Here is a 15811-nt window from a genome sequence, read left to right on the forward strand (position 1 = left end):
ATCTAATGACTTGATTTACCTCCTGGAAGACCTCTGTGTACCCCCAGGGTACGCGTACACCAGTTGAGAACCAGTGGCCTAAACTAGCCAGTAAGAGATGCTGAGGAGGGGGGTGTGTCTTATGCAGCTACTAACTCTGGGCCCGACGGAGGTGCCTATCGCAACTTGGGATTCTCAGCCATGAACTCTCTCTTGGAGTTAGGCGCTTAAACCAGGTCAACCCTTTCTCAAGAAAAAGCAGAGATGCCCACCCCATTATAGCCAATATCCCAGCAGTTATGGCACCATGGACCGTGCTATACAGGAGGTCAGACTGGATAATCACTGTGGCCCCTTTTGGCCTTGGAATCTATGAACCCAGGAGACCTGTTTTCAAATCCCCCCTCTGCCTGATTTGGAGCAGAGACTTGAACCCAGGTCTCCCACCTTCCAAGTGAGTGCCCTAACCCCTCAGCCATGGGACAGTCTGATATCCCCCCTCACCCCCAATAATTCTGATCTGATTGCCCCCAACTGTCTTTTGTACATGGCCTACTCCCGTTGGGGCCCATAGGTGGGATAGGCAAGAGATGCCTAGTTCGAGAATCCTGCCATGGGTAGCAGGATTAGCAGCATCAAGACGTAGGCACTTTTTGCACATGCCCATCCACACGTGGTGGCTTGGGATTTTAGTTGCCTACCAGGTTAGGCAGTGGCTGAGTGGGGTTTTTGAGGATCTCAGAAGTGCCTAAATGTTGCATTTAAACATCTAAAGTGGCAGTTAGGTGCCTAAATCTCTTTGTGGAGTAAGCCCCGTGTCTAGAGGTTACAACAGGGGGACTTAGAGTGAGAATTTCTGGGTTCCATTATTTGTATTGCTAGAGCACCTAAGAACCCTACTCATGGACCAGGACACAGAACAAAGACAGTTCCTCCTCCAAAAAGTTCACAATCTAAGCGTAAGACAATAGATGGAGACAGACAGATGGGAGTACAAGGAAACATTACTGGTCAGCATGATAGGCAGTGATCTATCAGCACACCAGCAGCTTAACGTCTGTCAAATTTTTTGCAGAGGAGAGTTTTAAGGAAGGACTCGAAGGAGGACAATGAGGTAGCTATGTGGATGTTTACCGGTAGTTTTCCCAAGCATGAAGGTGGTTGTTTGAAAATTTAACAAGTGGTGATGGAAGCTGACATTTTGACAGTGCATCTTATCTTTGTTCATTCACTTGCTCTGTTAACTTACATAGGTCACTTAATGGCCCAATTCAGGAAAGCACTTAAAACATCTGCTTTGCAGAATCAGGCCTTCGGTGTCTCAATTTTCCCATCTGTAAAATGGACCTTATATGCTCATGAGGTTTTGCAAGGTATAACGTTTATAAAGTGGTCTAAAAATAGTGGATATCTTGACAATTCTAAAATATGTAGCCATAAGGAGTGCAAAGATGCACCTAGAGGAAGGAATAGGGGTTCTCCTTTTTAATTGATGTGTATAAATCTAAATAAGCTAAATAAATTCTAGCTTTGTGGCTTTCAAACTCTTTGATGGTACTTCCAAAAAAAATAGCAGAGGACTTCTCAGCTCTAGAGAAGGTGTTTATTTAGATACTGCAGGTTGCATTGCATGTATGATACACTATTACAGTAATTTAGTATTGTACAACAAAATTAAAAACTTTACAGTTCATTACAAAGTATCTTTGGATTTTAGCTCATTTAAAGTTTTTCGATCAACACTTAATCCACAGTCTAAATAGCCACTCTTTATATACAGACACACTGCATTTACAAAAATCAACAGAAAGACAAATTTCAAAAGGCTCTCCCAAGACATTTCAAATGTTAGTGTTGATAACAAAGCAAAAGGTACTTAGACTGTAACAAGCCAAACCATGGTTTGCATTAGTCAGCTACCGGCACATGCCTTGGTTGTGTTGGAAGGACAGGACTGAAACCATACTGAAGACAGAAGGTCTTCAGCCACCTTTGAAGTGTAGCAGTAGCCCACTAATTCATAACTTAACCATTATTGCTGAGAGTAAGATGCATGTATTAATGCCTTAAAAGTCAGCAGCAGGAAGGGGTGTCATACAATGTATTCTATTAAGAAAAAAAAAAGCCCCCAATCAAAGAAAATAGTAGGGAAATGGCTGTAAAATGAACTTTCCCTACTATTTGGATATTTATAGTATTTTTTCTAGGTTTCTCCTACTCATGGGGAGCTCTCTACATCCCTGTCCTTTCAGCAGTTTGTGGCCCAACAGCCACTTTTATCCACTCCATTATAAGAGCTAGATTTGGAATATTTAAACAGGTACCAATGGAGTCTTACACCAGAATAGGATGGGAGTTGAGAGCAACTTTAGTCACAAGACCTAGAGACTGAAAGAGCAGCTTGGCACTTGTGGGGGAAGGAGGAAAGGAAGTGAGTTGCTTACACTTCACACACCTCCTCCAATATCCCAATCACTTTTCACTTCCCACAGGTGCTTCAACTTCCTCTCCCCCTTGCCTATCTCCATAATCCAATTTACCCCAGTATATTTTCTTCATCTGTTTAACATAATGGGTGCAGGGAGTACTCTTAGGTGATGGCTACAATAGACTTGGCTATACCTGTAGAAGTCTAGTTATGTTGCTCAGAGGTTTGACCCTTGATCAACATAGCGGTGCTGGCAAAAGCCCTTAGTGTAGATGCAGTTACACTGCCAATTCTGTGCTCATGCTAGTATAGCTTGTTCTGCTCAGGGATGGGCAGAAGTGTAGTTTTGCCAGTAGAAACTGTGTCCATGCTAGGAGCACTTTGCCAAGACAGCAGACCAGTATACTTATTCAGGCAAAGTGTTCCTAGACATGGCCTTAGAGATGAGGTCTCAGCTATGTAGCAGTGGAAGTTGGTGCGTGGCGGTGATGTCAGAGACCCAACTGGCATGCAGTGTTGGATGATCCAGCACTAGACTCAAATCAGAACCTCTCAATGATTTTGTGGTCTGAACAGGTAGCAGCTGCTAGAATCAGACTCAGTGACTCTACAAGTGAGAAATTAGGAGTGGATAGCTGCTAGTTTCAGAGTCACCCCCAAAGCACAGAAGGAAGTTTTGTGTGCGTCACTGGCTCCAATCAGCTTGTATTCAGTCAGTCATTAATGATATCTGAGGTTTTCTTTGGTGGGGTATGTGGGTTCGAGCAAGGTGAACAGCAAGACCAAATGCATGTAGTGGGAGAGAAAGTTTAGAGAACAAAAAGATGAATAAGGAAAAAACAGACTGGAGCAAGACACTTGTTTGCAATCACAGCTGATCAAGCAGTTTGCATCCTATAATGTAAATCACCTACACATTTACTTTAAACTGTCATTTTAAATTACTGAAAAGCTACACACAAATGCTTCAGGCTAGTTTAAGACTAGCCCCCCCCGCCCCCCTGAATTGGGTAAAGACTGACCCAAAGATAAGGCACTGTTTAAATACATAGTTTTGTGCAAAGAACTAACAGTACCAGTGTAATTGCAACACAAGAGCTCATGGAAGCTTTTCTCAGCCCCCAATGAGCCCATCACACAAAGTTTTTATGTCATATAAATTTGCCTGTCTGATATGTAATAACCCAAGCTGGATTCTTGATTCATACATAACAAAAGAAAAAGGTGTTGAACATTTTAAAGTCAGCGACTGAGTGCATTTGTTTCCTGATGAGCAGCAGGTATAGAATGGGATACAACCCAGTTCTGAGTCACTGACAAATTCTACCTGCTCTTAAGGACTCTGTGGCTATACTACTGAACACAAACTTATCTTCATTCACTTTTCCACTAACAGAACATGTATTACAATCAGTGTCAATCAAGGCGCTCAAGAATCCAAAGGTGATATTTCAACAAGGAAAAGGTCAAGACACCATGGGACAGCTGAGGTCTGATATCTTCTAAATAACACAGTGAAAGTCTTGGCTTTGTTTTAAAAAATACAAGGATTCTTATGCCTGACATGGGACAAAAACAACACATTTCAACTGCATACAACATTGTACCATAAAGAAAAGGAGTACTTGTGGCACCTTAGAGACTAACGAATTTATTAGAGCATAAGCTTTCGTGAGCTACAGCTCACTTCATCAGATGCATTTGGTGGAAAAAACAGAGGGGAGATTGATATACACACACAGAGAGAACACGAAACAATGGGTTTATCATACACACTGTAAGGAGAGTGATCACTTAAGATAAGCCATCCCCAGCAACTGGGGGGGTGGGGGGGGGGAGGAGAAAAACCTTTCATGGTGACAAGCAAGGTAGGCTATTTCCAGCAGTTAACAAGAATATCTGAGGAACAGTGGGGGGTGGGGTAGGGTGGGGAGGAGAAATAACATGGGGAAATAGTTTTATTTTGTGTAATGACTCATCCATTCCCAGTCCCCTCCCACTGTTCCTCAGATATTCTTGTTAACTGCTGGATATAGCCTACCTTGCTTGTCACCATGAAAGGTTTTCCTCCTCCCCCCCCCCCCCCCCCGCTGCTGGTGATGGCTTATCTTAAGTGATCACTCTCCTTACAGTGTGTATGATAAACCCATTGTTTCATGTTCTCTCTGTGTGTATATCAATCTCCCCTCTGTTTTTTCCAACAAATGCATCCGATGAAGTGAGCTGTAGCTCACAAAAGCTTATGCTCAAATAAATTTGTTAGTCTCTAAGGTGCCACAAGTACTCCTTTTCTTTTTGCGAATACAGACTAACACGGCTGCTACTCTGAAACCTAACATTGTACCATGTTCAAATAAAAGGATTTATCTAGTGGTTACCACACATTTAGACCATTACACTTTCTATTCTCTTTGAAATCTTATATATGCTTTACAATTTGTAGAAACCCCGAATCATTCAAAACAGACCTACTGGATTTAAAAAGAAAACTTAAAAATGTAGCAGATACATGACAGCAAATATTTGCTACAGATGTTTAATGCAGGAGCCATACCTTTTTTCCTGTGTAAAGTGCATGAAAGTCTTCCAAAAATGTGCATAAAGTTATTAATGCAACCAGCCTCAACTACAAACTGTTCCAGCACAATTTAATAAGGTTTTTTTTTATTGCTTTCATGATTTTTTTAGGGTATGCTTGGCCAACGGGAGAGTGGACAGAGCACTGACTTCAAACTCTGAGTAAAAAACTGTATTCGCTATAATAAGATTTAGGAACTAACATTAGGACAAACAGTCTGCTTGAGGAATGTCAACAGGAGGAGGAGAATGGAGTTTGAGAGCTTCTGGTAAAAGCCTCTCCTTGATTTTTTTAAGAGAGCTTATAACTGCAGTTGTAAAATGGAAATGATCTGGGTAGGAAAAAGCTCAGCTGGATTAGATTTTTGGGGGTAGGGACTGCAGTGGAACTGAAAAATTCAAACATCAGTATGGTGAAGATAGATCTCTATATCTATATCCAAAAAAATCTATGGGTGAAATCCTGGTTCCATTGAAGTCAATGGATGTTTTACTATTGACTTCAATGAAGCCAGGATTTCATACTAACCATCTACTGAAGTCTGAGATGGTCCATCACTAAAATACAGCTTCCTTATTCAAGATGAATTACTGAGGAGAGCTCTCTATGCATTCCTAAAAGTGGTGTAAGGCCTTGTCCAAAGTAGGCTGAATATACGCTAGCAACCGTGATGTTTAAAGCACACTGTGCTAGCACAATTTCTTTCTTGTTAGCCAAATTATGCTATTGTATAACCCTACTGATATTTTGTAGCATGGTTTCATAACATGATTAGGAAAAATATCCTGTTTATACAGGTTAGGGTAACCAGGACAAAGCTCTAGTGGACGGCAGAGTTTCCACCCTAGACCCTGATCCTTTACTCACAGGCTGAAGTGTTTACACAATCACAACGTGAACATGGCCAAAAAGGAATGCATACTAGGTAAATAAAACTAGGTAAAATAAATAATGAAATATTAATCCAGCTCCCCTTTGCTTGGTCCCCAAATACTAGTGAAAACACTGGATCAAATCTACGAAGATCAATCATTTAACATATACAATCTTCACGAAGACAGACCCTGCCAGTAATATATGATGGTGCAAGAGAAAAGGGGGGACATGGGGATTAACAGAAAACATGGCTCTACCATTCACAACACTGTATGCTCCAAATAAGGGAAAAATAAAAAGGACAAGTTAGGATTTTCCCAAATTCAATAAATGAAATGGTGAGATTAATAAAAGCGAAGTCAAGAGGATGCTTCACATTAGCCAGCCATCTGTACACATATTGGAAGAATAACAGTGAAGCTCATTTGGAAAAAATGATTGTAGAGAAGTTTTATAATGCCAGGCAGTATTATGAGAAGTTACATTAGTTAGTGTAGGTTTCAGAATGATAGCTGTGTTAGTCTGTATCAGCAAAAACAACAAGGAGTATTTGTGGCACCTTAGAGACTAAGAAATTTATTTGGGCATAAGCTTTTGTGGGCTAACACCCACTTCATCAGATGCACGGACTGGAAAATACAGTAGGCAGCTATCTATACACAGGTTTCAGAGTAGCAGCCGTGTTAGTCTGTATTCGCAAAAAGAAAAGGAGTACTTGTGGCACCTTAGAGACTCTAAGGTGCCACAAGTACTCCTTTTCTTTTATCTATACACAGTATAGGAAAAGATGGGAGTTGCCTTACCGAGTGGGGGGGAGGGGGTCAGTACTAACGGGACAATGCAATTAAAGTGGAAGTGGGCTCTTCTCAACAGTAGAATACCAAGGGAGGAAAAATCACTTTTGTAGTGGTAATGAGGCCAATGTCATCAGGTGGCCCATTTCAAACAGTTGACATGAAGGTGTGAGTAACAGTAGGGGGAAATTAGTATGGGGAAATTAGTTTTTGTAGTGACCCATACACTCCTAGTCTTTATTCAGGCCTAATTTGATGGTGTCCAGTTTGCAAATTAATTCCAGTTCTGCAGTTTCTCACTGGAGTCTGTTTTTGAAGTTTTTTTGTTGAAGAATTGCCACTTTTAAGTCTGTTATTGAGTGTCCAGGGAGATTGAAGTGTTCTCTGACAGGTTTTTGAATGTTATAATTCTTGACATCTGATTTGTGTCCATTTATTCTTTTGCGTAGAGACTGTCTGTTTTGGCCAATGCACATGGCAGAGGGGCACTGCTGGCACATGACGGCATATATCACCAATTTGCAAACTGGAACCATCAAATTAGGACTGAATAAAGACGGGGAGTGGAGGGGTTATTACAAAAACTAATTTCCCCATACTAATTTCCCCCTACTGTTACTCACACCTTCTTGTCAACTGTCCGAAATGGGCCACCCTGATTACATTGGCCTCATTACCACTACAAAAGTGATTTTTCCTCCCACTTCCACTGAATTGTCTCGTTAGTACTGACCCCCCACTTGGTAAAGCAACTCCCATCTTTTCCTGTACTGTGTATAGATACCTGCGTACTATATTTTCCACTCCATGCATCTGATGAAGTGGGTGTTAGCCCACGAAAGCTTACGCCCAAATAAATTAAGTATTCCTCGTTGTTTTTATTGGTTAGTGTGTAGTATTTCATTGCAGAGTATTATAAAACTGCTTAATAAAATAAATTCTGTTGTTGCAGGTAGCATGTTTATGAAAAACAATTATTCCTAAAATTAAATTCAGGATTTAGCTGCTCCAGTCTTTGTTGCTAATTTCCCCATGTTTTGAGGCTTGAAAGGAGAGAAATATAAAAAGCCTTCCAAGAGTAGTCTAGTGGGTGGCAAAACCCTCTCTGACAACCCAGGTTGCAGCTTTGTGCAGGGGAAGAGAAAAGTTGTACATTTATGAAAATCTTACAAACCTGCCTGTACATTTAAAATTACTTTACAAAAACTTAGAAAAGAACAGAACTATACAATGCTGATAGGAATACACTAATGCTTGGCAGAATGTAGAATGCTATATTCTGTCCCATTCCAAATTTTATTCCGACTACTGATTAGTTTCTATTTTAATTTTTATTCCTTCTGCATAAATTGATATTAATTACAGTCAATCAGCATAATTATCTCCTTCACTAAGCATCCCTACCTCCTTTAAAGTTTACTTTGATGACAATGCATCTTTCCCTTGGATACCTGAACCAGATGGCTAAGGCACTTAGACACACCTGTGCAGCACGGGCAGAGGCTGGATACATATTAAGTTTTGACCATTAATTTAGCATCCTGAGTGTTCCTCACATAGATTATAAACATCTATTGCTCAACATTTCTAGTCCCTCCATGTTTACTAACCAAGGTATAAGAAGCTCTGTATATACTGTACAATTAAGTCTTATTTTTTTCTTTACATAATTTGTTAAAAATATCTATATATGCCACAGGAAATTAAAAACTAGCGAAGGTCACCGAAAATAAAATCAAGTTTAAAAACAACAAAAGCCAGCCCAGTTCTCCCACCCTCCAGAAAAATGTTAGTTTTGAGGAACAATGTGCAACCGTTCCAATAAAGTGATTTTAGGAGCAATCTCAAGAGGGTTTTGCTGGCTAGGCAGAAGCCTTTCCAAAGGGGAGGCTATTCAGTATGACGCTAAATAGAGCGCCTACGTGCAATGGCAGGCAGTGGGCGATTGTGAAGCGCAAGTATTTCATATTTCTTAAAACAATAAATAAAAATAAATACAACTGGATCATTCAGTGTGGGAACAACAAGCCTTCACTTTATGAAATCTGGTAAAATGCAAATGCCAGTGAAGGTTGTGCATGGTGCCACATCTCTCTTTGTGAGTACGTCACCAACAAGCAGTACAGACAGAAGTGGAAAAAGCTGTTATAAATTCTATAGCACTTTAGAGAACGCTGATATCTTTGCAAAAATCCTGAAGACAAACTAAAGAACAATGAGAGCAATATTCCACAGTGTGTCCAGGGAGGAAAGGAAGGTGAACAGATTCTGTGTCATGTTAAAATAATAACTATAATCTATTTAGTGGGTTAACTAAATTTGAATATGCCTTTAAAAAACTGGGCTCAAAAGCCACTGATTGGGTGGAATCCCATTGATTTCAATAAGAGTAGAAAGACATGAACATTATTCTAGTAGGCACTCATTCCAGGTCATGTAACCAAGTTGATTTTTGTTCTGTTTCCTTCTCAATATAACTTCTTTCTTCTTTATAACTGTATCCGTTTCTCATTATTGCCTGATACAGACACAGCTTTTCCAAAAGGATGGAGCCTTGCATGCTGATTTTGATGTTTACAGAACTGCCAACCATGTTTAAGGAAGTATAAATGTTGTGGGTGGGGAAAATCGCTCCAGTTAATTTTTCGCAGCTGCTGGAAACTCATAAAATACATTGAATAACTGATCTGGCCGTTCATTCTGTGAATGACTTAAAAGCAGCACCATTAAACCCCCTCCCACAACCTTCACTATTTGCAATAAGCCACACAATGAAGTGTCCCAATTTGTATCAGGAGCCTAAACACATAGATCCATCACCATGACAAGGCAAAGATTTAACATGTCAGCAACAGAAGTAGAGAAAAACCCCTCCTTTAGTGTTTGCCAGAGCCAAGTTTACCAGGTTGGTTTAATGTTGCAAGCACATCCACTTTGGTGACAGCTTCACAAGCGATTTTCGAACCAGCTTGTAGGGTCTGTAAGCCTCTTTCAGTTAGCCCAAGATTTCCTGTTCTCTGCACTCTTCTGGATCTTCTCGGGTCGGAGAGCAGATCCTTCCATTTTGGCAAGGGCTGTCAGCGACGTCAGGCTGGAGGCTGAGCCTGAGAAATTGTTGTTCTTCCGGTTCTCAGGCGTAGCTCCCCCTTGCAACCGAAGCCCAGCGCTCCGTCGTCTTACTGCTCCAGTGGCTTTTTTCACTCTGTTTGGTTTCACGAGGAGCCCATAGCCTGGGTTGCATTTGAAGTACTGCCTTCCCCCAATGGAGCCATCATTCTTACCTTTAACAAGAAAAAGAAAGATGCTACAAAAGGAATTTCGTCCCTGTAGATATATTTACTTATAACTACTCCACATTTAAAAAAAACAAAAAAAAAGGAGTACTTGTGGCACTTAGAGACTAACAAATTTATTAGAGCATAAGCTTTCGTGAGCTACAGCTCACTTCATCGGATGAATTTGGTGGAAAAAACAGAGGGGAGATTGATATATCAATCTCTCCTCTGTTTTTTCCACCAAATGCATCCGATGAAGTGAGCTGTAGCTCACGAAAGCTTATGCTCTAATAAATTTGTTAGTCTCTAAGGTGCCACAAGTACTCCTTTTCTTTTTTGCAAATACAGACTAACACGGCTGCTACTCTGAAACTCCTCATTTTAAAGAATCACTGGAGTCATCTGTATATCACTGTAGCAGTGATCAGAAAGAATTCCATAAATTGACTTTCAGTCCATGGCACACCCAATAAAACTGAGTTATGAGCCAACACACAAAACTCATGAAATCAGGTAGAAATGAATGCCGGGTGTCAATTTTCTGGAGATAATCAGTATGGAACTGAATGGGCCCATTAGCCTTTTTCTACCTTCCACCATCTATTGAAAGGAATTCTTTAAACTTACCAGATGTTTAAACATTCTGTGCAGAAGCACAAGGACAATCCAGTGACAAATAAAACCAATCTGGGAGGAGGAAAAAAACCTGTGTGTTGTGGCCTGATTTTCATGATAGACGGAAGTCAAAGAGAGCTGCAAGTACCGTACCTTAGCACCTCTAAACATCAGGCTATTTGATTTTATTATTGCTGGTGCCATATCCTCCCTCTCCATTTCAGTCTGTCCACTACACAGGTCATTGCAATGTAGCTCCAAAATGCTCTGTCCAAAATGCTCTGGACAAATCACTATTATCTTTGTAAACCAATAGGTTCCCTTTGCCAAGAACTATCATGGATCATCAGAAGCATCCTTACACAGCACATGCTTCACCCTTTTGTCTTGACAGTTTCCCCTCATCGTAAGCACTCTAGTGCCAGACCACTTTGCCACTGGTAGGTACCTGTGCTGTGGGTGCTGAAATCCCATGAAGTGGAGGATATAACATTCTGCTCAATCCACGGTTTACTGTGACAAGATATGAACCTCTGTTTCTATTTCTTAAATTAAATTTTATAACAGAGAGGTGAATCTACTTTAGAAATAAACTACACTCCAACAGATGGGAGACAGGAGATAAAATTTCCCCCACATATAGGGGATAGGGCAATCTAAATAAGCTTCTCCCCTGACAGTCAGGCAGACAATCACCAGCCATGTGTGAAGTAATGTACAAGAGCTTCAAGAAGATAAAAGACTGATTGGGAGCAGGGGAAATAAGTTAACTCCCTAGCATTTGGTATTGAAGCTGGAAAAAAGAAATTTATAAACAGGGGCACATGGACTCTCATAACTGACAGAAGTGAGAACCACAGATTGCTCTTTGGGACATGTAAGCTGAGTGTGTTTTTTCTGTAAAACTTAAGCCAAGAATGCCTTATCTAGTTTAGTTTTTACCAAGCATAAATCCAGGTATGTTGAGACAAATATTTTATTTGAAATCCTCTTCTTTTTAAATAAGCATTGTTTTATTGAAAGACCTGCTGTGTGTCTTGTGAGACGAGAGAGGGTAGTGTCACCCAGCCTACTCTCATAGGAGAAAGGCATGAAGGCAACCACATGGGGGGTAAAGTTCTGGAACCTAGGATACTCCACTCTTCATGGACAAAGGCATGGTCAGGGTCCACAATTCCCATGACTGGCAAAAGATGTAGGTGGGTAATTTGCAAGGAGAGATCAAACAGGACAGAGGTGGAGGTGGCCTACTGATAACACCAATTCTGCACGTTTATTTTTATGTTTATAATCTATAGAAAGAGCACCCATGCAGTGCCCTTAGTAAACTTCAAAAAATTAGACTAAACCAACATGGTGGTCAATTCTCCCAGATCAAGTTAAACCAATGACAATAAATATCGACCCCTTTTAATACCTAGATAGACTAGATCAGCATCACTCACCCTAGTCAACATCCATCTTCTCCTCCTTCCAAAGGGAAAAAGGTGCACCTTGAAGGCTAATAATGGAGCTGTTATGGAGCTGAGGAGGAAGCAAATTCTAAACGTTTGGAGCCTTGGCATAGAATGTTCTGCCAATCCCCTATCTTGTACCTTTATCTCATTTTTTTCAGACCGCTCATGTTGGGGCCACCATTTCTCTGTTCATATCCTCAACACACTGAGAACTGCTTGAGACCTACACGTATTAACAGGCCTCCAGCAGGAGCAGCATCTTTTCTTCTTCACAGAGAAGCTTGCATCACCAGCAGCATCTCTGGAGGTCTGACATTGCTACTCCCGACTGACGGGCACTTGTACAGATTGGAAATTGAACACCCCTCCTCTTCCCCCATTAAATGATCGAGTCTATTCCCTGGTCTCGGTGCATGATTACTCCATGTTTATATATTTTATATAATTGGGTGCTTTTGCGATCCAGTTTTAAACAGCTTGGAAGAGATTATCCAGTTTAATGTACATCTCATCTTCTATTTAGTCCAAATTTTTCTTTGCTCATTTGCATCCCATGACTCCTGTTGCACCCACTCTGGGCCTCCCTAGAAAATTCCTCTTTCCTCGAGGTTTATAAGTTTATATACTTGTAGATTGTTAGTATTGGGCTTTGCAGGCGAAGATGAGGATTAGCAGTTTTAATGATTCATCAGGACACAAGAAACCAATAAATTATTGAGGAGCGGGGCTATGTGGTGAGAGCAGAGACAGTCTACGCTGGCGGGCCACTCTGGGCAGACACATGTTAGTTAGGGACAGACTGAGGGAGATTCCAGTAATCAAGGTAAGACTTTTTTTTTTTTTTTTGAACATCTAATCTGCATAGCCTAAAACATTTTCCCTGATCACGAGTCCTCCCAGGTGTCGTATATAATCTGCCTGTTATGAATGGATATCAAGAGCAGTTTAGTATTTTTCACATTGCAACCTGCCACAGACCATATCTTACCTGAAGGCAAATCGAGTTCCACACCAACCCATGTTCCCTCTTGAAAGTCAGTTGGGCCAACATATCTAATTGTGCCTGTCTTATTTGTGCCGACAGTGACATATTCTCCCTCTTTTAGCCATTCTGGGATTTCATTGGCATCTTCAGAATCAGAAGCCGCTTCCAGTTTTTCATCAGCTGTCTCATCATTATGGCTTAACCCTTGTGCAGTCACCTGGTTCTTTTCTCTCTCCTTCTCTTCCTCTGTGCTTGAAGGGCACCCAGAATCTCCCCCCAGCATGCATGTAAAAGACTTGAGCTCAGAGGTCCTGACTTTTTGGATTTTGAATGGAGAGGCTGTAGCACTGGGATGGGACAAGAGGTCAGGCTGAAGCTGTGATTTGGAAGCTCTTGATTCTGAGGCAGCAGCGGACTTTGCGTGTTCCTTTTTCCTGGCAGCTTGTCCCACTGACTCTCCAGTTGTTGAAGCCATTAGCTGTTTTGTCAGCAGCTCCTTCTTTGGGATGGAGGTAGAAACGTAGCTTTTCGCATCAATGGCTATAGAGGCAACATCTAGTTCTTCGCTCTGAGTCACAGGGGAGACAAAGGACTTGGACTTTAGATGCTCATTACCCTTCACATCGCTGCTGTCCTTAGGTCTCACATGGGCAGTGCTGAGGTCAGAAGCACCTAGATTCTCTCTTTTAACAGCAGGATAGCCCTCTGAAGTGCACTCTGTCTGCATTGAAATGTTAGTAGCAGAAGTTACCTGAACAGCTGGGGTGGGTGGGGAGATGTCGCTCACTATAGACGTTTGACCACCTGTCTGAACAATCACTTCGTTCCCTGCAGCGAGCGCTTCAGACAGTGTCGCTGTTGAAACACTGTGAGAAAAGTAACCACTCGAGGCTTCACTCAGGGGACTTGGAGGCCCCTCTTGGGAGTCCTGTGCCTGAATGTCTGTGGTATGCTGCTGTGAAGGCACTTTGGGCATCTTTTCTTGGTTCTTTTCTGCCTCTGTAGATTGCCCGGCCATTTCAAATGGTTCTTTCCCCCCTTCTTGGTTAATCTGAAAAGATGACAAGTATGGGGTTATGGTATTCAAAACATCTGGGCTGATAATGCTGACATATGGCCTTCTGGAACTATCTAAACCTCAGGTTTATCCAAATTCCTGCACATTTGCAGAGCTGGACAGGTGCTTGTTGATTTACAGCCAGTTTTACAAACCTGGTGGGATTATCAGTGCATTTCTTCCATTAATAAAAAAATAGTGTCCAGCAAAGAAAATATATTCCCCAATATTTACTGAAAGATTATTTATATCACAGGAATGGTCATTTGCCTTTTGAACGTCAGGATTTATTTGAAATATGAAACAGCCATGATCTATAAGTCTCTTACAGTTATTTGGCTTAACTCAGGATTGATAAATCATGCATTTCTAAGTAAACTGTCATTTATATCCCCGTTTTCAAATGCCATTCCCCTCTCAATACTGCCACTGCCACATACTTTCAGAGTATGAAATTAACTGCACCACTGAGATTAACAGCCCATTTTAGTGATGTATTTCTTGGCTGTACAGTTTACTATACATGATGGATCAATATCTTCTGCCAACAAATGTACTCTAAAAGATTAGGAGGTCTTTAAATCTTTTTTTTTTTTTGGGGGGGGGAGGGTGCGGCATGAGGAAGGCAAACTTGTACATATTCTATTTATTAACTCACCAGTGTTTATTTTTGTTTTCTGTTCTAAATTAGTATTCATTGGATTGGAAAGTTACCTTGAGTTTTCAGATTTAGAGAGACAAAGTGGGTGATGTAATATCTTTTATAAGACCAACTTCTGTTGGTGAGAGACAAACTCTGGAGCCAACAAAGCTCTTCTTCAGGTCTGGGACAGGTATCACCAGCATCACAGCAAAATACAAAGTGAAACACATTGTTTAGCATAAGTAGTTAGCACATGTTGTAAGGGACTATTCAAGGTACAGTGGCCCATTAATACCTCTGCAGTCACAGGACAAAAAGAGGGTTACTGGATTACAGATTTTTCTAATAAGCCAAACACAGTGTCTCTGTTCAGTCCATGATTTCTACTACCTAGCAGAGTAATGAATTTAAGCTCCCAAGCTCCTCTTTTGAAAGTGTTGTGCAGGTTTCCTTTAAGGATGAGGGCTGATAGGTCAGCTAGAGTGATCTAAGTGTTCACCACAGGTGATGTATTGTTTTTGCCTTTTATCATTTTCCATTTCATTCAAGAGCATAGTGATAGTCTAGTTTCACCCACATAGTTGCTATTGGGGCATTTAGTGCACTTTATAAGGTATACCACATGTTTTGATGGGCATGATCCATCAAGCATCCATCAAGGTGTGCCATGGGGAAAGGGGGTTCTGACAAAAGATGAGCATTTCTTTTCATAAGCCATATGCTGACTGAGCATAGCAGGTAGCTCTCTGTGAGCAATTTTTTTTTTTTCAAACTGCAAGCCAAGATTTTTAAAAAATTCCTTTCATAATCTAGAGACCTATGACGTTGTCTCATACACCTTTTTTCTTTTTATTTCTTTTCAAGATATTTTCTAGTGCTTTGCCCAATCTAGTTTTAAATGTCCCAAGTGACAGGACTTTCACTCTCCCTTGAGGAGGCTGTTCTAACAGAAACATAAGTGGCATTTAGAGAAAGCAGAATTTGATTGAATTACTGGTGCTACAGAATCAAAGGCTAGCCTTCTACTGCTGAGTGAAATGTACTACAGAAAAGTTTCTGAAAACGTTATGGTCAATTAAAATATATTTTTAGTTCTTTTATGAGGAAGGGTGCTATACACGTAG

General features: G+C 40.9%; 1 protein-coding gene across 3 annotated transcripts in view; it reads right to left on the reverse strand.

Moving 5' to 3' along the window:
* Positions 1-8668: 8668 nt before the first annotated feature.
* The window catches only part of KIF13B (kinesin family member 13B), a 221803-nt gene continuing 214660 nt past the window's right edge, over positions 8669-15811 (reverse strand). For all 3 annotated transcript variants that reach the window (XM_038397207.2, XM_038397206.2, XM_043510083.1), the window contains 2 exons: positions 12991-14038; positions 8669-9936 (listed from right to left, as the gene is read on the reverse strand). In XM_038397207.2, the coding sequence (XP_038253135.1) occupies positions 9647-9936; positions 12991-14038 (1338 nt within the window). In that variant the 3' untranslated portion in view covers positions 8669-9646. The remainder of the gene's footprint in view (positions 9937-12990; positions 14039-15811) is intronic.

This window comes from Dermochelys coriacea, chromosome 3, assembly GCF_009764565.3.
Source record: "Dermochelys coriacea isolate rDerCor1 chromosome 3, rDerCor1.pri.v4, whole genome shotgun sequence".
In the NCBI taxonomy this organism is placed as follows: Eukaryota; Metazoa; Chordata; order Testudines; family Dermochelyidae; genus Dermochelys; species Dermochelys coriacea.